General features: G+C 45.9%; 1 protein-coding gene across 2 annotated transcripts; it reads left to right on the forward strand.

Moving 5' to 3' along the window:
• The first annotated feature begins 1504 nt into the window (after positions 1-1504).
• On the forward strand, positions 1505-20038 carry ecpas (Ecm29 proteasome adaptor and scaffold). Of its 2 annotated transcripts, XM_056409363.1 has the most exons (49): positions 1505-1540; positions 2297-2427; positions 2709-2825; positions 3169-3287; positions 5830-5979; positions 6096-6270; positions 6517-6656; positions 6914-6992; positions 7090-7209; positions 7341-7426; positions 7542-7617; positions 7709-7758; positions 7862-7928; positions 8094-8216; positions 8327-8430; positions 8628-8751; positions 8890-8970; positions 9066-9273; positions 9537-9628; positions 9849-9983; positions 10089-10260; positions 10450-10622; positions 10754-10855; positions 11039-11162; positions 11568-11713; positions 12167-12221; positions 12335-12449; positions 12558-12626; positions 12753-12870; positions 12967-13134; positions 13234-13313; positions 13481-13586; positions 13742-13789; positions 13872-13990; positions 14331-14481; positions 14557-14622; positions 14717-14806; positions 14939-15005; positions 15102-15193; positions 16743-16809; positions 16926-17123; positions 17242-17453; positions 17532-17575; positions 17705-17897; positions 18000-18138; positions 18545-18650; positions 18743-18831; positions 18925-18996; positions 19245-20038. In XM_056409363.1, the coding sequence occupies exons 1-49, from the start codon at positions 1519-1521 to the stop codon at positions 19382-19384; spliced, it is 5520 nt and encodes a 1839-aa protein (XP_056265338.1). In that variant the 5' UTR covers positions 1505-1518; the 3' UTR covers positions 19385-20038. The 2 variants fall into 2 exon arrangements, with proteins under 2 accessions (XP_056265338.1, XP_056265337.1); XM_056409362.1 differs by having other exon boundaries at positions 14331-14622.
• The last annotated feature ends 1064 nt before the right edge of the window (positions 20039-21102 follow it).

The following is a 21102-nucleotide window of genomic DNA, read 5'->3' on the forward strand; positions in this document are numbered from 1 at the left end:
AACTTAAAACTTGGAACTCTAGTTAATCCGACCACATGGTCTGTTCAATTCGTTTCAAAGATGTAATATTTTAACAAGGACCAAATATTAGTGTTGTTACGAGATGTGCCGACGCTTCGACGCGTGTGTCGAGTAATGGAGGGGGCGTTTCCTCGAAGCGCGTATGGAGGCTTGCTTCATTTAGGGGAGGAGCCAAAAATGATGACGTCCGAAGCCTCGCTGCCCGGCTGTACCACGTGACTGCTTCGGGAAGTGGTTCAGATATTTCCGGGAGGTTTGACAGCAATATAAACCCCTCAGGCTCCATTCAAAATGTGGGTTGTTGGTTGAGAGTTTGGAGAGTTTAGAGAGAGATAGTTTGGAGAGTTAGGAGAGTGAGGAGAGAAGGATAGGTGATAAGATGGAACTGTTGAGAAACTTATTTCTGAATAAAAATGAATACAATGTCCCCTGTCCTGTACATCACTGTCCAAGTTACACAAGCATATTAAGTCCCCTCTTCCTAGTTACACACACACACGTTCACTGTCCTCTGCCTGCTTAAGCCCATGCCATTTTCCTAAAGTGACAGAATAACATTATTACACAACCTGCCATATCATATGACAGGCTACTACCATTTTGGGAACATTTACACACACAGAATACATTCAAAAAATATGTTATTATGCACATATGTGATCATTTATGTACAGAAATGATTTGGTCATACATTTTTGTAATTCATATTCATTCCCAACAACCATAACAGACACAAAAATTCAATGCATCACATTATGTGGTTCAGATACAGCTGCCTGTGATTATACACTTGGCCAGTAGGTGGTTTCGTGAGCACATGAAGCTTCGAGAAATGAACCCTTTCTCGAACCAATTGGCTGAAGTGGTTCGATGCCTCATGAGGCTTCATCTCACCATCACTACCAAATATCTTATCAGCAAATATGATAATGTCCTCCGGAAGGTATGACTTATCACATCTGGAAAAGCACAGGTCTTAAAAATGACTTCATGGCATCAAAGTATTGCAGTTATTCATGAAAGTGTGTCAGGGAGTCAGCATGAACAATACCAGAGACCCTGAAACTGAAGCAGCTAAATTCAGCAATAACTTATAATTTAAAAAAAGAATGCATTGTTTTGTCCTGTACTGGGACATTTTAAAAAGTGTCTGTTGAAGTCAAACAATACACAAGCACCATTTACTCTGAACAAGCGTGGTTGGAAAATGTATTAACAATACAATTGCATTTGATGTTAATGTGTATTAGGATGACCTGAAATCTGAAAACGATACAACACAGCAGCATCGTGTTATGTGACATAATATGTAGCTTGGTGTATTCTTGTAATATAAATAAAGCCCATTTAATAGTTTGGCACCGCCGTAGATGAAGGTTATGTGTACAAATTAAACTAAATTGTGATATGAGTCAGCGGCTGCCAGTGAGGGAGTGGCGCAAGGGGGTGTCGTTACAGCCAGCGGCCTGTGCGGGTCGCTAATGCGAGTCTGCAAACATGGCTGCCCAGGATGAACTCAGTAAGTTTCTTTCTGCGGTATCAATGACTAATATCTCTTTGAATGCTGTATTCGTGGCTGGAAAAAAACCAAACGAACAATAGCCCTTCGTTATTCTCACGGCTGCGATGTGTTTTTTTTAATCTAACGATACAGCTTATTCCAGTTAAGAGCTGGCGCAGGGACGGCGGCTAGCGACTCGGCTGTACAGCTAGCTAGCATGCTAATGTCTGGAGGCCGTTTGTCCAGTCATGGTCGAAATGAAACTATCACCTCCATGCTATTAATACGTGTTCGTTAGACACGCGTTTACGTTGTAGTCTCAAGACTTGAACGTTTGGAGCGTTTAGGGCGGAATGAGGAAGGTGTCAGCAGTCGTGCAAAGACGGTGGCGTGGCGTCAAAATTATATGAAATGCGTTGGTGGTCTGTCAGTGAATGTAGCTAGCCGGGTTAGTGAACCACGCTAACGGAGCGGGTGGGATACGGTGTGATGGTTGCACCGGCTCATCAGCTGGCAGGACGAGCTTCTCACTCAATCTGGCGACTGTCTGTCTATTTATTCTGTGTATTTCACTGCCCCCTTTTTGAAGCTGAATGTGTCACAATGTTTTTTTATTAACATATGGTTGCTTAAATCCCCCAATGGGGATGTGCTTCAATATTTGAATTGGGAAACTGGAACTATAGCAGAGTTATTCCTTCTAAAATCTCGCGTTAGGTCATCACTAATCAAATAAGACGCAAGAGTTGATCAATGTGAGTTTATGTTTTACAGATCAACTGGAACGTGTGTTCCTTCGCCTGGGTCACGCAGACACCGATGAGCAGCTCCAGCACATTATCTCCAAGTTCCTACCCCCTGTGCTCCTCAAACTCTCCAGCGTCCAGGAGGGCGTGCGGAAGAAAGTAAGATGGGTGTTGCCTGTGCCTATAAAGGAGATGACAAGGACTCGTGAGCTGTACCTCAGAGGAATGTGAATAGTTTGCTGTCAAAGGCCAGCATAACCCATCCATTGCATAAATGCCCCCCCCCCCCCCCCCCTTAAAAAAACTTAAGTCAAAGCCGCCATATCACTTCCATTGTTTGCAAACATGCTTGTAATGACCTTCGATCCTCGAGTTTTGCCAATGACTGTCCGCATGTGTTAATCAAACTGCCACTGAGCTTTCTGTGCCGCCTCTGCCAGGTGATGGAGTTGTTGGTCCATTTGAACAAGAGGATCAAAAGCAGACCGAAGATTCAGCTTCCAGTGGAAACTTTGCTGGTGCAGTACCAAGATCCCGCAGCCGCCTCCTTTGTGACGGTGAGGATCAAAGTTTTGCAACGCGGTTCTTCTAAAGCTAATGTTTCATGAAGCAATGAAAGAGTTGGGCATTTCCAATGTGTTGGTGCATGCCATCACTATTGAAAGTACAGCACGTAAAAGCAGTTGCATGTTATTGATTACCGGTAAGCTCACTAATAACTAGTTGCAGAAACTAATAACAAATCTACCAGTTTGTTTAATATCATATGTTAAAAATGGAAGACTTGGTTTTCACTAATGTGGGTTTCATCATTATGTCGGTCTTGATCATTTTAGTTTTAAGCAGAGCTGTTTAATTTAAGACGGGGAATGCCGATTGTTTAATCCACACATTTTGCAGAACTTCACCATCATCTACATCAAAATGGGCTACCCTCGTCTGGAGGTGGGAAAACAGTGCGAGCTGGCCCCCACCCTTCTCACTGCCATGGAGGGCAAGCCTCAGCCACAGCAAGACAGGTGAGGGGATGCTCGTGGTTGCACAACGTGGGATGCAGAAGCATATTTACTATCACAATACTGGATTAAACGTTTTAACTAGGGCTGTCAGCGTTAACGCGTTAATCTATGCGATTAATTTGGCCGCGATTAACGCACTAAAATATTTTAACGCAACTTTGTTTACTTCCGTTGTGCGTTGAAGTTGTTGCACTCCTCTGAGCGTCAAACCGCGGCAGTCCGCCTCCTTCCTCCCGTCTGCTCCTCGATATTCACAGAGAAACAGAGGGCGACGTGTCGGTGACGCGGGGCCGAAGGTGCAGGTGACTTCTTTTTTTTTGCTCCGCCCCGATGCGGCGCGAACACGCCGGCATGGAGCTCTGCGGTAGCGAGCGAAGAGCGAGGCAGTGAACGACACGTCGAGACAGAATGACATGCTGCTGGAGAGACGACCAACAACAGACGTTTAGTTTAATAAAAGAACAAAGACGTCTTGAAGAAAATAACCTTACATTACTTCTCCTGTAATCTGGTGCGATAGAGAAAATTACAGGGGGACGGGGCCTCACCCTGATAGAATGGTGGGGGAAACACGGATGTGTCTAGGGATGGGCATCGAGAACCGGTTCTGTTTTAGAACCGGTTCCCAGTGAACCGATTGTTTGGGATCGTCAGCCAAATTCTTTAACGGTTCTGCTAACGGTCCTCTGTGGCGTTGCGCATGCGCGAACTTTTTTCGTTTCTTCAGACTGCAGCAAACATGGCAACTAGGCAGAAGCGTTCTAAAGTTTGGCTCTATTTCACACGACAAAATGACAACTACGCCACTTGTAACGTGTGTAAAAAGTCTATTTCGTCGAAGGGAGGAAATACAACAAATATGAATAAGCATTTGAACACAGCGTGGAATTCAATGACAGGAATGTCATGTGTTCGATGCAGCAGCTCAGCTAACGTCGGCGCTTCATCTCTTTCTTTCCAAGGTAAACTCCTCAGAAGTGATCACAACCACTCACTGTGTGAAGCCATTTGCCTTTATTGTGTGGAGTCGATCAAGTTATCTTCTGTCCCTTCGTTTGAAGCACACATTTGAGCTCCGACATTGGTCCCATGATCACTTCATGTTTGGATTGAAAGTCCAGTTTTGAGAAATATTTGATCGTAACGGTGTTAATTATCGGAGGGCGTGTGTTATCAGCAAACGTTCGCGTTATCGTGTTAACCCATTATTAAACTGAGCATATCGATTTTTAATCCATTATTAAACGTAGTGTAGCGACCCTGTGAAGTGGCTGTCAATAACAGTGTGGCACCGTGCATGCTGGTCGAGGGGGCGTGCCTGTGATTGGCGGAGTAGAAGGGAGGCGGGGTTAACCTGTTGAAAAAGGGGAGTTAAGGGTGGTTGACGGGATCCGTTGTTGTTGTCGTTCGAGCTGCTGAGCTGAGAGGAGCACGCTGTCTGTTGGTGGATGCCCAATAAAGGAGGAGTAATAACGTCGTCCCGTCTCCGTGTCATCAGTGCCATAACGTCCGAGACGTTACAGTAGCATATAGCTACGCTAGCTTAGCTATAGAATCTTCCATTTTCTGCCCCCTACATTGAGGCAGAGGTCGTGTTTGCCTCCCCTCTTAATGTGGCTTTATGTCAGCTCAGCAAATTCAGCGATTTTGTTAGTGCTGGAGACACAATAAGTCCTGAGAGATCGCGTATCCTCCCGGAGAAAGCAGACATGCTTATTTTTCTGCACAAGAATTGTTGATGATCCATACAATTGATGGTTGCACACTTGGTATTTGCCACTGCTAGTTTCATTTTTGGCAGCTCAGTTCATATACCCTTTTTAAAAAAGAAAGGAGCACTGTAATTTCTAGGAACATGTTTAAATTAAACAGAATACATTTTATTAATTAATGTAAATAAACCCGTTTGTGCTCTTTTTTTCACCCCTTGCCCAATAAGAATCGATAAAAGAATCGATATCGAATCGATAAGCAGGAATCGATAAGGCATCGGAATCGTTAAAATCTTATCAATTCTCATCCCTAGATGTGTCATATGCAAAAGCCTTTAAAAGGTGAATTTACATTGTTTTGTAAAATCGAGAAAATGAGCCCAGACTCCAGAGGGTTAACATTACATATTTGTCAGTTTACCAAGGCCACTGGTTCTGCTGTTCAATGTTAAAGATGACAGGACCAATGGGGTCTCAAATACACCTTTGTTTACTAATCTGGATGTTGCACTGAAGAAACAATTTATCATCCATGATATTAAATACCTCGCTGGCACTTTTTGAAAACACAGCTCTGTGAAGTTTTGTCTTTAAAAAAGAATACAATTAAACAAGTGTCTAAAATACACGCTGTCTGTAGGGATTACTCGTTCATTTAGAAGATTTAGTCTTTAGAACAAAAAAAACTTTTAATCGCGATTAATGAATTTCAAAATGTGCGATTAATTAGTTTTAAAAAATTTCATCGATTGACAGCCCTAGTTTTAACACATACTTTACATGGTTCCTTGTCGGAGTGTGACTTTCCTTCACTCGCTTTCTTCTCTTAGCCTGATGCACCTGCTGATTCCCACTCTTTACCATATGAAGTATCCTGCAGACACCTCAAAGATCGTGTCTCCATTCAACTTATCGGAGAGGCCAAAGACTGTGCAGCTGCTGCTGGAGTTCATGTTGGATGTTTTACTGATGCCTTACGGGTGAGTTTGTGCCGTGTGCTTTGGGCATTGTGTTGGTTCTGGGTATGGCTCTTTAAGAGGTGGAACGAATTATTGTTTGCACACAAACATTGAGCGTCTCTCCCCGGCTCCTCCAGGTTCGTGCTGAATGAATCCCCGACTCGCCCTGCTCCAACCTCCCAGGGAAGTCCTGCAGAGGGGACGGTGGCCGCGGGTGGGCAGGGTCTCCCTCAGCCTCCACCAGGGATGAGTGTCTTTGCTGCCAAGAGGGTAATTGGAGAGGCCCAATGGAACGCTGAGCAGCTAGAGCAGGTACAATCACTCAGCCAGAGGACTAAGTGGCGGCTATATTTTTGGTCATTTGGGCAAAATGAAGCCACACTCAATTTAACATAAGATGTCTCTAAAATTGAACACAGGTTCTAAAAACAGCTCAATCCAAAAAGCTAACAGATTATAGCTAATGAATACTTGTTAAATAAATGCCTGAGCCCCTCCTTGTATTTCAAGGGCCGCATAACGATTATAATTCCTTCCTCCGGTATTTGATTCGAACAGTGTAAACTGGGGATAGTTAAGTTCATGGAGGCGAAGCAAATCCCGGAGGTGGAGACCGTAGTGCACCTGGTGGTGGCATCGAGCGACACCCGACACGGTGTGGCCTCTGCAGCTGATCTGGAGCTGAAGAGCAAACAGAGGTTGGTGAAGGAGCTTGAATCATCTCCGGTTCATCTAGTCCCCCATGCACGTCGTCTTACCTTTTTAACTCGGTGTATGATTAATTATTAATCTTTTGGGTGTACTTATTGTGCTTTAAAATCACAATTTTTTTGCTGATGATAAAAACAATGTTACGGCTAAACCTAAGAGATTGACAGGCTGGTATTTAAATCCTTCTGAAAGAGATGCTGAAACTACAAACTGTTCATTTTATTGTTTGTGTCCTTCCTTCCAGCCTCGTCGATTGGAACAATCCTCTAATTATCAACAAGATGTACAAGGTGTATCTAGGGGACGTTCCTCTTAAATCCAAGGTTTGTAACTCAACAGTTACCTGTGCGTTTAAAAAAAATCTTTTTTCTTTCTTTTTTTAAACGTATGTTTCTAAAACTGTTTTTGTATGTGCACTAGGGAGGCAATGTGAAGCAAGAGTTGAAACACGAGTCAGTGAGCACCAGAGTCAAGATGAAGATACTGCCACATCTTCTGCGCTCCCGCCTCGCCGCAGAGTGCTTTCCAGCTAACATCCAGGTAGGCTCTCGGTCTGTTCTTGCCGGAACATTTGTGTATTCACGATTTTTCAAAAGAACTCAGGCGCCGGGCTAAATCCTTTTTCCAAATATTCCTGTGTGGTGCCATCATTGCTTTCCTTTCTTCTCCAGGTTGTGTATGATGGTCTGTTTGGAGCAAACACCAACAACAAACTTCTGTTTCTCACCTTGCAGTTTGTCCATCACATCTGCATGGTGTAAGAAAAGTTAACTTTTTTCTCTCTAGATATAGCCATGTTTAATTTGTATAACTATAAATTGAATTTGATTTTGCATTTGGAAAATGTACATTTTGACTTTATGTTTTTCCAGTTGTCCTGACACTAATAAACCTTTGGGACTAATGCTGCTTAACGGTCTCACCAAGCTCATCAATGAATACAAAGAGGTACAACTGCATATGACAACACACATTTATACTGCATTGTCTCTGTTTGCTTATATATATATATATACCTACGAAACATTTATCTTTGCAGGATCCCAAGCTACTATGCCTTGCCTACTCTGCTGTTGGAAAGCTGTCAAGGTATAAATTGAATAACTCCTTGTTGTTCTTCTTTAACGTTTCCACCTTCATTTTGGATTTAAGTATTACAAATATATTCTCCACGTTATGTCCTCTCCTCTAGCCGCATGCCGCAGCTGTTCACAAAGGATATTGCACTTGTGCAGCAGTTTTTTGAGTCCATGTGCAAGGTAAGTGGCAGATCTCTGAAACATCTTGATGTTAAATGCCGTAAAAACACGGCAACACACAACGCTACATTATAAAAAGACGTTTCTTTCCTCGCTCTCAATCCTAAGAGAATACAAAAGGAGTGTCCGATGTTGATGTTTCCAAAAATCTGTCATCTTCTTTAGGCGGAGTCTGATGTCCGTCTTGCCATTCAGGAAGCTTTGTCCATGATGGTTGGTGCTTATGCCAACCTGCAGGGGGCCCTGCTGAACCTAATGGAGGCCCTGGTGGCTGCATATATTGGAAAGGTAAATCCAGGCGGGAAAACAAGATATTCGATCAATAAAGACAAAAAAAAGAGTCTAGGAAAAGTTTAGTAGGTCGACATTGAGACCTAACCAAGAACTCTTGATTGCAGCCAGAGGTGCAGGTTCGCCAGGTGGCCATGAAGTTTGCCAGTATAGTGTTTGCTCCTGATCACGTGCCCTCAAGATACCTGCTGCTACTGGCAGCCGGAGACCCGTAAGTCCCCAAAACTTCTACGTAATGTCAAAATTAATCTCAACGTAAATAAGCATATTAATAAGTCTTAAAAGCACTTGTCATATACAGATAAGATGGGAGATGGTTAATGCTGAAACAAAATCATCATTTACTTTCCTGAGTGTTGCAGAAGGTAAAATGAGCTGTCGTTTTGTGTGCGTGTGCTTTTTTTTCAGGAGGGAGGAGGTGTCCGCGGAGGCCCAGAAGGTGCTGAGAGTTTTTCCGAACAAGAACTCTGAGAAGGAGGCGCCAAAGCGAATGCCCTCCTTTCCGGACATGGTGGCCTATGTCCAGGAGAAGGTGAGGCTCTGTGCTTTTGTTTTTCAGTCTCTAGAAATCTTTATAAACATCCTGGTTACACCCTGTTTTGCAAAAATGGAAGAATGATTTAATCTCTTCTTTTTCTTTTCTTTTTTTGGTTGATTTGGTCATCATCAGGCGGCTCAGAGGATCAAGACTCCAGCTAAACACGTTGTTGGAACCTACACTATTCCTTTCAACCCGTCTGAGTTTGGGGAGGTACATATTAATTGGCGACCAGGCTGTGATATTGTATGAGTTGGCACTTCTTAATGTCTGCTGCAGACACTTAACCCGCCTCCCCATCTCCCCAGATCGTGCTCTACCTGAGGATGTGCTTAGCCCACAGCGCCGGGGTGACGCCCATGTCGGCACGTCCGACCGACATGCAGGACGATGCGCCGGCCGTCGGTCGGTACATTCGCACGCTGCTGACCTCTGAGCCTCAGTCAAAGGGCTCGGAGGCGAACCCTGTGCACGTCTACATGGACCTGCTGCAGCAGCTGCTGTCTGCTATCGGGGGTGAGTTAAACTGCTCTTCCCTCGGGCCGCAGGATCAAATCATGTGTCCATTGTTATAACGGGCTTCTTGGAACATTTAAGAGTGTTTGTAATGATTCCCAGTAGCTTGTATATATCAATGCAGTGTTTTGTGTATTAATGACCTTTTTGTAAGTAATGTTTTTAGTTATTTTCTTTACATTTCTTTTTTTTTAAAGCCACAATGATCGTGATTGGAAATACTTGTGTTATTTATTGCACTTCCCTGTTATTCACCTCAACAGGAATACCAGTCATGTACTGTCTCCTGGAGGTGGTGTCTGTCAGCCCAGAGATACTGGCTCCCAAATTTATTGATAAAATTGACTGGATTAAAGTGAGTATTCCATTGATGTATGTGTTTAATTAGATGTCGGATTTCGGAGGGAGGCAAGTCCACATTGCGGTTTATCGCGCTCGTAATTCATTCATAAGACAAACACTGGCGCCATTAAACAACTCCTCCAGTCACTTGGCTGTCCTGTGATATTGTAAAATAAAGAGCATGACTGGCACATCTCCGCGTCAGCTGCAAAAACAGACGTTGTTCTCTCCAGAGTCTGATGAACACAAACAAGGAGGACTTGAGGGAGCTCGCAGCCCAGCTGTATGCTGTGGTGGTCTCCTCCATGACTGGCAACGAGCTGCAAGCGGCTGTGCAGAACCTGCTCAAAATCACCAAGGACAAACACGTACGCAAACTTTTGTCTCATCGGAGCACTTCTATAAATAGATATACATCTATTTATGTGCATTTTGAATTTGCGTAAGTGTCGATTGTTTTTGTTGAACCACAGAGTCCTGAGACTCAGCACGGTGCTATCATTGCTCTCGGCTACATGGTGGGGAGGTACATGAGCAAGAAAAAATCTGCCGCCTCTGAGGACTCTACGCACGGCATGGAGCAGCAAATGAGTATCACCTCCCAAGGAGATGATGAACTTGTTGCCATGGCCACCAAGTCAATTGGTATGCAATTTATTTTTGCGACAATTTCCTGCATTTCCGACTGCATTTATTCATTGACCTAAAATGCCATTTCTTGGTCATTAAACCATTTGTGTGAACACGTACTAATTAAACACATAGCGTTTGTCTGTTTTGGTTCATCAATGAGGAATGGGTTAAATCACTTGTGTGTGTCTCTCATCCATCCAGGTTCCTTCCTGGACAGCAGCAGTTCGCTGCTGGCTGTGGCAGCGTGCACAGCTCTGGGAGAAATTGGCCGAAACGGCCCCCTCCTGATCCCTGCCGATGGGGAGGGCTTCACCAAACTGTCGGCCACAGAAAACCTGCTTGCTCGCATCCCCTCTGGCAAGGAGAGCATAAAGGTAACCAGGGCGGCACGGCAGGAAGTGTGCATGTGTGATTTTTATTTTTTAAATGGCGCGGCGGTTCTTCAGCCAAAAGATTTGTGACGTGTATCGTCTTTGGCTCTCACCTGTCCATCTACGCGGTCCAGATGAAGGAGCGATCGATCCAGACCTTGGGTTACCTACCTGTGGGAGACGGAGACTTCCCTCACCAGAAGAAGCTGTTGCAGGGTCTCATGGACTCTGTGGAGGTATGAACACACTCTGACTGACTGATGTATCAAACCTCCAAGCTTTGGCAGAAGTGGGGATGTTTGCACTCGTAATCTTTTTTACATTCACTGAAATGGACCGTCCCTTCGAAGCTCTTTCGGTGGCTCATTAGTTGAAAAGATTGCTCCAATTATCTCCCACTCCTTTGTTTCTGTCTAAAGGCCAAACAGGTGGACCTGCAGTTTACAGTCGGAGAGGCGATAAGCTGTGTCGCCATAGGCACCAGCTCCGGAGCTGCCAGAGACCCGTGGACCTGCACCGAGGACCAGTACAGACCGCCACAGAGTAAGTACCTTCAGTAGAGGAGTTGAATTTAAATATATCTATTGCACGCAGTGTCTCTTCAGTGAGAGGGACCACCCCTCACTTATTCCTCTCTTTAAGGGGGTTTTCACTATCCAGAGCGAGGGTCCAAGGTGTCGTGTGCTGGACAGATTGTCGAGGACCTTGAGCCAAATGTGCACTATGTGATAATAGGCTATATTAATACATTAAAAACATTTGTTTAGTTTGGGATTTCTCAAGCTATGTTCGAACAAAAATGTCTCTTGTGTAATGACCTAGGGTCGTCACAGTTCTGGATTGCCACTCGTCATCAGACATGTGACGACTTAGTCCAACAACTCAAATGCCCCCTTCAAACAAAACTAGCTAAACATGTCCTCTCTTCTCTCTCGCTCCCCTCTTTAGATGTGAAAAATAACGACGTGGTTCCCTGGGTCCTCAAGACCATCCTGGCCAGGTATATACCCAGCCAGAACCCCCATGTCCGACAGGCGGCCTGCATATGGCTGCTGTCTCTGGTCAAAAAACTCGGCCAACACAAGGAAATCACGGTGGGTGTTTTTTGTAACGCAATGTACTTCTGAATCTAAAGAGGTTCAAAGGACGAATAACCAAGAGAACGGGAATCACTCGGACACTCTGTTTATTTGCAAGCTTTGCGTAGCGACTTGATTGCGTGATTTAAAAAATGATCGGTGAGGTATTGATATATACATGTACTTATACTTTCTCCTGGTTTTTGGGAGTGAGATTTGGAGTTAAGACCTTCGCACAGCAAGCCAGTTAGCTACATTTTTTTAAATGTCCAAAGTTTAGGCTAATCACTCATCACACATTATTAAACTCTGTTGTTAATTGTTTTCCACATTTGTCAGATGCTCATGAGTCATCAATGCTTGAGGGCTACATTTAGTTTTGTGGCAAAGAAGGAGAAGACTCCTGGTGACAGGGTGTGCAGACATAAAAACATATTTAATACAAACATTTTGTCTTTACTCTTCCAGTCCCATCTGAAGGAGATTCAGGTGGCGTTCATCTCTGTTCTCTCGGACCCCGACGGTAAGAAGAAACTTCCTCCCAACCCGACTGTCGGCTTGGTCCGTTACTATTTGACACCAGCTCATGCTAATTGACTTTAGCACCACAATCATCCCCCCTTCCTCTCCTTCCAGAGATGAGTCAGGATGTGGCGTCTAAAGGCCTGGGCCTCGTCTATGAGATGGGAGGAGAGGTTGACCAGCAAGAGCTGGTGTCCACCCTGGTGGAAACGCTCATGACTGGCAAAAGGCGAGTGGGCGGTTTGAGTAGTCACAGAGGACGGAAATGAAACGATAGAGCTGCACGAGGAGACGTGAGGTCATACAGATGTTGTTACATTCTTCTTTATCTTTGCAGAGTGAAACATGCTGTTTCAGAAGACACTGAGGTGTTCCAAGGAGAAGGGTTGGGGAAAACTCCGGATGGGTAAATCTGATGTCGCCACTGTTGGACATTTCTGACTTTGCCGGATGTAATGGAAATGCTTTTGTGTTTCACAAATTGACCGTTGTCTCCCTCTCTCTTTGGATGTCCCCCCCCGCCACCCCACAGTCACGGCCTGACTACGTACAAGGAGCTCTGCTCGCTGGCCAGCGACCTGAACCAGCCGGATCTGGTCTACAAGTTCATGAACCTGGCCAATCATCATGCCATGTGGAACTCCCGCAAGGTACCGCGTTCTCATGCCTTCATTCGGTTTCCACATCCACTGCACGTGCACCCCGCCCCCCCACCATTCCCACCACCTGACCTCTCGTCCTTTCAGGGGGCAGCGTTTGGTTTCCACATGATCGCGTCCAAGGCCGGGGAGCAGCTGGCCCCGTTCCTGCCCCAGATTGTGCCCCGACTGTACCGCTACCAGTTTGACCCCAACCTGAGCATTCGCCAGGCTATGACCAGCATCTGGGACGCCTTGGTCACTGATAAGACCACGGTAGGAGCGGAGTCTTGTGCAACATGCATACATCAAATGGATGTAGAAAAGACTTGTCGGTGTAACGGTCGGGTGTTGGTCTGTTCTGATGCATTTTAGGTAGATAAGTATCTGAAGGAGATCTTGGAGGATGTCATTTCCAACTTGACCAATAACACCTGGAGAGTTCGCGAGTCCAGGTGCAGTAGCTAAACACACACGCGCGCACACACACACACACACCTCAAACTCCCAAAATATGAAGATTAGTGAGCTGATTATGACTCATGTTTCTACTTTCATCGATTTATTTACTGTAATGTACAAAAAAAGAAATAGTTTTTTGATGGATTGATCATCCTTCCAGCTGTCTCGCCCTGAATGACCTGATTCGTGGCCGCCAAACTGACGACCTCATCGATCACCTGGCAGAAATGTGGGAGACACTGTTCAGAGTCCTTGACGACATCAAGGTGAGAAGGAAACGATCCCGCTCAATGGATGGACACACTAGATGATGATGATGAATCATATGAGGCTGTCATATAGAGTAGACATCACACACACACACAGAGTGGAATAGTGGTCCTCTTAAACCCCTTTCTGACCATGTCGTCTTGTGTTTCAGGAGTCTGTGAGGAAAGCAGCAGACCTGACGCTGAAGACACTGAGCAAGGTAAAATCGTTTGTCACAGTACTGGCCGCTGTGATTCTCTGTGCGTACGTGTTCACGTACAAGTGTCTCGCTCCCTGTCCAGGTTTGCACCTGCATGTGCGAATCCACAGGTTCGGCGGCCCAGAGAACTGTGGCGGTGCTGTTGCCCACGCTGCTGGAAAAGGGCATCGTCAGCAATGTCTCGGAGGTCCGCTCCCTCAGGTACGGTCTCTCTCGGTTTTCCTGTGTGACCTTGATCTAGTGCTCACTATGATGCAGCGCATGCTGCATGTCTGTCATGAAAACGCTCAATGAAAATGTTGTAGAAGTGCGGTAGACGGCAAAGTGGTTTTTTTTTTTAAACATGTTTTTAGTTTTATTTATAAAACTTTTTAACTTTGTGTTGAACCACAAGCGAATTATTATTATTATTTTTATTCCATAAAACTTTTTATTTATAACAGTGTGGCTCTTTTTTGTTTGGGTCACCACGTTGTGACGTGTCGTCGTCGCATGGTCTGCCTCGTTCTCCCTGAACTAATCCGTTAAATGCCCCTCCCAGTATCCAGACCCTGGTCAAGGTCAGTAAGACGGCGGGTGCCCGACTAAAGCCTCACGCCTCTCGGTTGATCCCGGCCCTGCTCGAGGCCCTTAGCACCCTGGAGCCTCAGGTCCTCAACTACCTCAGTCTCAGAGCCATAGAGCAGGAGAAGGTAAGCTCAGCTAATTTTATTTATTTTATTTTATTTGTTGTCTTTCTACGAATTGTGTTCTTTCTTCTTCTCCAGAGTGCCATGGATGCCGCCAGGCTGAGTGCCGCCAAGTCCTCTCCGATGATGGAGACCGTTAACATGGTAGGGAACCAAAACGTCATGAGTTACTGAAAGGTGGTGCAAAAGCCACCGCGATCTGTTGTGTGACGTCTCGTGTGTGTTTCCGCGTGCTCAGTGTCTGCAGCACCTCGACGTTTCCGTGCTGGGCGATCTGATTCCCAGGCTCTGTGAACTGCTCAAGAGCGGAGTCGGCTTGGGCACCAAGGTAGACCTCCACACCTCTTTTCTGTCCAAGCTGTTTCTTAAATGTTGGCCCTTGTCTCACAAAATATGTATGCAAAGACTCTGTATCGAGTCGGCCCGTTTATACCGTCTCCGTTCTGTTCTTCCCGCACAGGGAGGCTGTGCCAGTGTAATTGTCTCGCTCACAGTGCAGTGCCCCCAGGACCTCACCCCCTACTCGGGTAACAGAAGCTCATCTCTTTCTGGCATGTGTTTTTAATGTTTGACGCACTTAAACGCATGTCATTGATTTTTATTATTGTTGTTGTTGTTCTCAGGTAAACTGATGAGTGCCTTGCTGAATGGCATTCTAGACAGAAGCACTGTCGTGCAGAAAGCCTTTGCCTTTGCTTTGGGACACCTGGTCAGGGTGAGCACCGCTTCTGTTGAACACTGTTTGTGATGATTGCAGCATGGGTTGGTCTTAGTGACTGAGGCCATGTCCGCGCCGCTATGTTTACATTTAAAAACTCATATCTTTTTTTTTTTTTTACGTTTTCACTGACCTTCCGCACTATAGAGCGTATTCACTCACGTGACCACAACAAACTCTGGCGGCCATGTTGGGGTCCCACCACGGCATTGTTTTGCTTGTTTGTATGCCGCTCTTCCCTTAGAAATGACCATTATATCCTGAAGGAGACACGTTTTCAGTTCAAAGCGGTGTGCCTTGTGATTGTGGTTCTGTGCCTCATTGTTGGATGTGGGACTAATGATTCAGAATATGGGTTTATCAGCTCAACAAGACAGGCTATTACTTCAACTTGTCATGCATCTACTTCGGCTTCACTCGGCGTATGAGCGTTAGGACTGTTCTCATGTGTTTCTGTTGATACATCGGCTTGTGGGCACGTTTCCATTGACACACTCTCGTCAATAATCTCTTTTTGCTTTTTTCGCCGAGCGAAAATCAATGTTTCACTTGCGCAAAAGGAACTGTGGATGGAAACTTGGGAGGAAGCCATCAACATGGCAACTCTGTCGGGCGATGTCTGCCTTTACTCTGTGATTCATTTCAAGGTAAAATAAAACACTGGCTCCATGGGAACAGCACTCAGCACGGCCACCAAACAGTCACTGCTGGTCCTGAAGGAGCTGGAAGCGGCTTCATCAGACACTCGTCCTGGAGGCGGAGCTGTGCGACTACGGATCAGATATGAACCCAGACACGGGGCGCTTGATGTTCCCACATGTGTGGTATTTCCACAACAAGTATAAGCAGAAATAGTTGTTAATGTCCCATGGTCGATAGCGGAAATGAAAACTGTTTTACAGGAATGTGGCCGGGCTATGTGCTGGTAACTAGGGGTAACTAGCGAATTAACCACAAAGTGTTGAGCGAGTAAAATCAGGTAAAAAAGCGTTGCAAATATTCAATTCCAACCGCTGAAATCTTTCTTTGGTAATGCAGAAGGACATGAGGTGGCTGGGCTCTCGCATAATCAAACAGCGGACACGATAGCCAGGTCAACTTCTTCTGACATTTAATAAGTGGGACCCCAAGATGGCGCGATTGAGATTCTGACGTCACGTGAATACGCGCTATACCGGAGTTTTAGAGCACCGAAAAAACTGAAGTTTCAGAAACGATGACGTAGACGCCCGCATCCTCTACTTGATCGGTCCTTCCCTAATTTGTCACGCCCCGATCACGTCTAAGCGAAGACATCTCTGGTCCCTCTTTCTCGACATTGCTGCTTCTGCAGTTGGTTTACTTGCATGAAATACTGCGGTGTGTTGAAAGTCTGCCTCCTGTTCCAGCACACGGTGAACATGTCATGTGATACGTGTTTTCAAAGGTCACCATGTAGACCATAATCATTTAAAGAACACTACTGAACGCCCATGTGGACGGAGATGGTTTTAAAACGAAAACATATTAGTGTGGATGTAGCCTGAGTAACCCCCTTCCCCATCAGACGGCGAAAGACAGCAGCGTAGAGAAGCTTCTCCTGAAGCTCAACGGCTGGTACTTGGAGAAGGAAGGTGAGACAAACCCATTTGTCCTCACAATGTCATGATGTCTGTGCCTAAAGCCAACCGTGCCGCTGGGACTCTGCGATCTTCTTTTTCATTCCCGTATCCTCCTCTCTCACTCCCAGAGCTGGTGTACAAGTCGTCAAGCGTGTTGACCGTGCACGCCATCAGCCACTACAGCCCTGACGTGCTGAAGGGCCACGCAGTGGTCGCTCTGCCGCTGGCCTTCCTGGGAATGCACCAGGCGCCCGGGCCCGACGAGGAGAAAGGCGAGGGCCACGACGCGGCGCTGTGGGCCGAGGTGTGGCAGGACAACGTCCCAGGTGAGAAACGGTTATTTATACGTAAACACACATCTCCAACAGTTGTAACGGTTGTGTTTATTAGCTTTTTGGAATAATGAAATGTTGATCACTATCTGACTGCATTGTGTTACTCCAGGGAGCTTTGGGGGCATCAGGCTCTACATGACGGAGCTGATCGCCATCACGCAGAAGGCACTGCAGTCCCAGTCCTGGAAGATGAAGGCTCAGGGTGCAGCTGCCATGGCAACTGTTGCCAAGGAACAGACGGGCTCGTTGGTGGCGCCGCACCTCGGTATGGTGCTAACGGCTTTAATGCAGGGGCTGTCCGGACGCACGTGGGCTGGCAAGGTAGCGGCGCTAACACAACGGAGAACAAAACCCAGAAAGAGATTGTTGTATCTCTGTTTATTAATCTTCATGTTTCAGGAGGAGCTACTGAAAGCCATTGGATCAGTCGTCTCCAAATGCAGGCGAGTCTTACAGAACTTTTTTTTTTACCTGCTATTAGCAGTTTCATTTGAAGGAGAACAACACATTTTATTATTTATTTATAAATATATTTTAGATTCGTAATTGCTTTTTTTATTCTTCCGATTTAGCACGGAGCTGAAGAAGCCCTGCGCGGGCCAGCCCACCATCGCCGAGGTGCTGGAGGTCGTGTTGAAGGAATGCCGTAAGGAGAGTCTGGTGTACAAGCTGGACGCTCTGCGCTGTGCCGGGGACGTGCTCCACAGCAGCCAGGAGGACCGTTTCAGCGACATGGTCGAGATCCTGTTCCCCCTCATCAAAAAGGTTTGAATCGCCTTTACTCCGTCCGGTATTGCTCGTTTTTGTTATTAAAGCGCGTTGGATCTCATCCCGCCGTGTCTCTTATCTCGTTTCCCCCCCCGACAGCACTGCCCAGAGAGCGGCGGCGCCTCAAAGAGGTCGCTGGAGGACGACGACCGAGACGTGAAGGAGCTGCAGACGGAGGCCCTGCTCTGCGCTTTCGAGACTCTTGGGAAGGCCTGGCCCCGAAACCCGCAGACTCAGGGTAAGTTCAGGGAATTCTGTGAATCCCAGAGACTCGACAAGCAGCAGAGTCTGAGGCTTTGGGATCATCTTCTCGTAGTTTGCTTTCTGAACGAACACACTGCCGGACTTTGGACTTGCTCACGTAGCGGACCACACCTGCTTCTGTCCGACCTTGAGCCAAACCCTCAATCCGGGGCGGTCCTCGTGCAACTGTGACTTCTGCCCGTCCTCGATAGAGACGGGAGAAAGAATGCCATCCTGCCTGACCTCTTGCGCTCTAAGCTTGTTTGATTTTGCTTAGTTTGTGTCTTACTTCAGGACGCTTAAGTCTCTGGAAGCAATATAATATCCTCAAAACAGGTGGTTCTTTAAAAGTATTTGTTATAATGTAGATATCTAATGTTGTGAACTGTGTCTGCCTGTAGCTCATTTCCAGGTGGCCGTCTGCAGCCTAATGTGCGAGAAGCTGAAGCTGAGCACCTGGAGGGTCCAGCTCGCTGTGCTGCAGTCCATGAAGGCGTACTTCAAGGGGTAAGGGGGGGTGTTTCGTTGGCTCTCTGAAATAAAACTGGATTCATCCAGCGGGTCATGTGGCGCTCACAGTGAACATTTCCAATCTGCAGGTTGCTGCTGCTCGAGAAGGGCGGCGAGGACTTGGCCGCGTTGTCGCCGATCATCGCGGAGGCCTGCGCCGCTCTCACTCACCCCTTAGGTACGCGGCCTCGCGACACATCCGCCTAGTCGGCGTGCTCGTGTGAATACGCCGGCACACTGTTGATGTGTTTGTGCTGTTTTTCTCATCCAGAAAACAAAAGTTTCTCCTCCGTGAGGACAGAGGCCTTGTCGGTGGTGGAGCTGATCGTAAAGAGAACCGGAGGTCAGTATTCCCGGTGGCGTGTCCCCGTGACACACTTTCCCTCCTCTTTCCTCATTGGACGGTTGTCGGCGCTTGTTACGTCTCCTTTCGCATGTTATGAATCTATCCACAGGTGTTTGTAATGACACTGACTCTTGTCCTTTTAGTTGAATTTGAGAGGTTGTTTTGGGGTTACCGTCTCATAATGCACTCGCGTGCTGCCTCCAACATGCTCATATAAACGACCCGTGTTGTGTGTGTGTTCACAGAGAGCGAGCAGTGGGACTGCGTGTCCGCGCAGAGCCGCGAGCAGCTGCAGCGCTCGCTGGCAACGCTGCAGGCCGACAGCAGACCTGACCTGAAGGACAAGGCCCAGGAGCTGCGCAGGCACATCCAGAGCCAACCCTGAGCGTGCACACACACACACACACACACACACACACACACACACAGAGCTCACCATGCCAGCCAAATACTCTCCGTTATAAACGAAAGGATACAACCAAATAGAGCATCAACTCTTTTTTTGTTTTTTATTTCATTATCAGTCAAACAAAAAGCATCGCAAATTCTGTCCAGTGTCTTTTGATGCAGTTATCTTCTTATAAAACCGATCTGCACTAAACCTCACAGGTCATTGCATTGCTTCTCCATATAACCCTGTGAGCTGCTCCGCTCACGCTGACACACACACACTGATTTCACGTCCGTGGCGTGTCGATTTTTATTTGGTTTGTTTAAATGGACTAACATAATGAAAATAAATGCTATATAAACTGATGTGTTGGGTTTGTGGACACTGTATATCTAAAGCCCCAAATCGGGGACTTTTACTACTGTTGAGGGTTTGTCACTTATTAAATATCAGAACAGCCGGTTGTCGGGTTCGGCCACAGAGGAAGAGCGGCGTCCCCGAGGTCTCGCTGTCCAGCTCCTGTGAGCAAGACAACAGGCCCGTCTCGTGAGGGCCAAGAAAAGAAAAAACTGTTCTGTTGAAAGTGATGCTATAGTTGTTTGAATTTGTCTCCGATTAAAAAAAATAAAAATACCATTACAATTTTCACACTTGACTCTTTGTCCTGATACAACAACAAAAAATTGTAATAACTTGAATGCATTTAATTCAAGTCCGAATCACTCTGAGACCAGGTAAGAAGTAAAAAAAAACACCTGGAAAGGTTGCATGTGCAAACAAATCATTTGATTTTGGTTGTTTCTTTTCAAGTAAAAAAAAAAAAAAGTACATCCATCTAACGGCCAATCAAATGTGTCGTTACATGAAACCAGATAATCCTCCATAAAGTGAAGGAAGAGGGACAAAGATGTTGTTGCTCACTCAGTTATTTCCAAGGGTTATGCATTCATGCATATTATCTAAGCGTCTTTGAGAAGTATGTTTAACAATCCTGCACATTTGATGGTGTAAGTCAGTGGTCGCCAACCCGTCGATCTCGGAGACGTTCCCTGTCGATCTCCAAAATAAAATGAAAATTCTCGAACATTTTCTGAAGTGTCTTCTGAAACGTTTTCCTCCTGACTGGAAGATCGACGTCAGAAAAGATCTCCGCCTGATTCATGAACGCCTGAAAATGGGTTCTCTGACAGCCGTGTTCTCAGCTGTGCTTCCTGAAAGAGGGAACGTACCACTACAGGTGAGGCGCAGGGGAAATGCAGAAAGACCTTTATTCATAACTTTACATATTACACAAGTTCAAAGTACAAGGACATACAACTACGTCATCAATAAATAAATGTAATGCCTGTACCTTAGTGTAAATGTTTACGTTACGGCATTAACAAATTACGCATGCACATGCGCAACTGCCGAGATTCTTGGCGACTTGCCAGGTCTTACCTCGGTGAGTTCGGCTTTTCTGCTGTTGTCCTTCAAAATAAAAGCTCAACATTGAGCTTTTGTTCTTGTCTGATGGAGCAATCTGGTTTACTTGAAAGTGATTGCAATTGTATTTATTCTATTATTTGAAAAAGCTCAGATGCAGGAGTCACAAATGGTGATTCTCATATTTATTATAATTATTTAAATCTGAGGATGTCTGAAGAGCTGATGTGAAGTATTCACCAACGGGCTGACTTCAGAACCAGTCCCAGATGAGAAAACTTTCATGA

Source organism: Pseudoliparis swirei, chromosome 24 (genome assembly GCF_029220125.1).
Source record: "Pseudoliparis swirei isolate HS2019 ecotype Mariana Trench chromosome 24, NWPU_hadal_v1, whole genome shotgun sequence".
Taxonomy (NCBI): Eukaryota; Metazoa; Chordata; class Actinopteri; order Perciformes; family Liparidae; genus Pseudoliparis; species Pseudoliparis swirei.

Coding starts and splice junctions, on each gene's coding strand:
- ecpas (XM_056409362.1), top strand. CDS start 1,519: ATGGCTGCCCAGGATGAACTCA. Junction 8,431..8,627: donor CTACTGGCAGCCGGAGACCC/GTAAGTCCCCAA, acceptor CTTTTTTTTCAG/GAGGGAGGAGGTGTCCGCGG. Junction 13,991..14,330: donor TCGGAGGTCCGCTCCCTCAG/GTACGGTCTCTC, acceptor TGCCCCTCCCAG/TATCCAGACCCTGGTCAAGG.